This window comes from Haplochromis burtoni, unplaced genomic scaffold (genome assembly GCF_018398535.1).
Source record: "Haplochromis burtoni strain Fernald_Lab_line unplaced genomic scaffold, NCSU_Asbu1 Contig_1851, whole genome shotgun sequence".
NCBI lineage: Eukaryota > Metazoa > Chordata > Actinopteri > Cichliformes > Cichlidae > Haplochromis > Haplochromis burtoni.
This window is the reverse complement of record NW_024584212.1, coordinates 16,640-18,215: the sequence shown is the minus strand read 5'-3', so window position 1 is coordinate 18,215 and position 1,576 is coordinate 16,640. Positions and strand designations below refer to the sequence as shown.

Below are 1,576 nucleotides of genomic sequence, written 5' to 3'. Positions count from 1 at the left end.
ACATATAGCCTTGGGATCAGTACACATTTAATTTCTGAGATGTCAAAAACACTATATAGCATCTGCTTTACAGTCTGTACATAGATATGGGTTTTTGGGGCACACACGTGAAAGTGCACAGTGTGTTGCCGACATTTTCTGTATCCCATTTTCCCAATTTGAGGGTTCTTGTGACTCAGACTGTCCTCAGCCATCACACTATGACCTACTGCATGAAACACTCTCCAACGCTCGGGTGTGAAACCAGATAGGTGTGTCAGCTAAATAAAGACATGAGCCACAACAGTTCTGATAAACACAACACGCCTTTACTGGAATGCCTGACATTTGCATAAAGGTCTGCTGGACAGTAGAGGTGCATCACGTAAAACAAGATGCAACATAAAGGCATGCAAATGCAAAACACAAACAGGTAAAAGACTTGTTTCTATTCTGATGCTTATTCACACATGGTTTATATTTAAGGTGTTGCTTTGGAAAACTAAAAGGCATCTTGAGAAAAGAAAAAAAATCCCTGAGAGCAGTGAGAACAATGTGAAAATGCATTAACTGTTTCCAGCTCTAAAATGGACTGAACTAGCTGACAGTCAGCTAACACAGGCAAACTTCAGAACACTACAAGTTAATTAACGGGCCTTTACAAAAAATGAGCTGTCACGTTTAAGTCAATCTAAACCTCACAGGGTGCCTGATAATCAATAGTTCACATCCATCTCTATCTGGTAAATGAACCAGAGATCAGATTAAGTATCCTCTTGGTAGAACTTAGATGGATCCATCGATAAAAATGGGACAGCTGTGTAAATGACAAATTCCTGCTCCAAAAAGGTTACAGAGAGAAGGCGCAGGTCAGGTGGAGTGACCTGCGTGCATGTCTAAAATCCTCTTACACCAGGGAAAGTCATGTTTATACAACAAGAAGGTGACTGCAGAGAGCTGGAGGCTGCGTACGACAGAAGAGAGCCAGACAAAAGCTAGAAAAAGCATTTAACAGTCCCTCAGTCATCACCACAAAGCCTAAAGGGGCTGTTAGAGTGCTGACTGGGGGCAAAAGCTTTTACCTAAATCTGAGTAAATACTATATGTTTTACAGTTAGATCAGAAGGCAGGAGGCTTTGCGAGCGACATTACATCAACAAATAATACAGACAGTCTGTCAATAACAAATCAGACAAACCAGACCAGACAAATAACACACCCACAACCCCCCCGACACGAATATATAACTCTCAAGGGACAGCAAGGTGATCCTAATTACTCACCTTCAGGTCCCGGTGCACCACGCCCATTTGATGGCAGTGAAGCACCGCCTCCAGGATCTGCTGGATGCAATGACTGCATGCAAACACCAAGGAGGGGGCTCATGTTAGTCTCAGCAGCGCTTCACTCGCGTGCACAGGCCAAGGGAGTAGGGTGTGAGGTGAGGAGTGGGGGTGTTATGGAAGGTAAGAGGGTTAGAAAAGAGGTAGCAAGGGCTCTTCTGTTGCTTTGACCTTTTACTGGCCAATCAGGGTTCAGTTTTGCAAATTTCCACTGGATCCAAATGTGATGCCGAGCTCAGACTACACAATATTTG

At 43.6% G+C, this 1,576-nt stretch overlaps 1 protein-coding gene across 1 annotated transcript in view; it reads right to left on the bottom strand.

Moving 5' to 3' along the window:
- Positions 1 to 1,576, bottom strand: part of LOC102306429 (calcium/calmodulin-dependent protein kinase type II subunit beta) — a gene marked incomplete at its 5' end in the record, with an annotated part of 19,916 nt that overhangs the window by 2,885 nt on the left and 15,455 nt on the right. Inside the window, 1 exon segment of the mRNA XM_042217352.1 lies at positions 1,263 to 1,335. Within this exon segment, the coding sequence (XP_042073286.1) occupies positions 1,263 to 1,335 (73 nt within the window).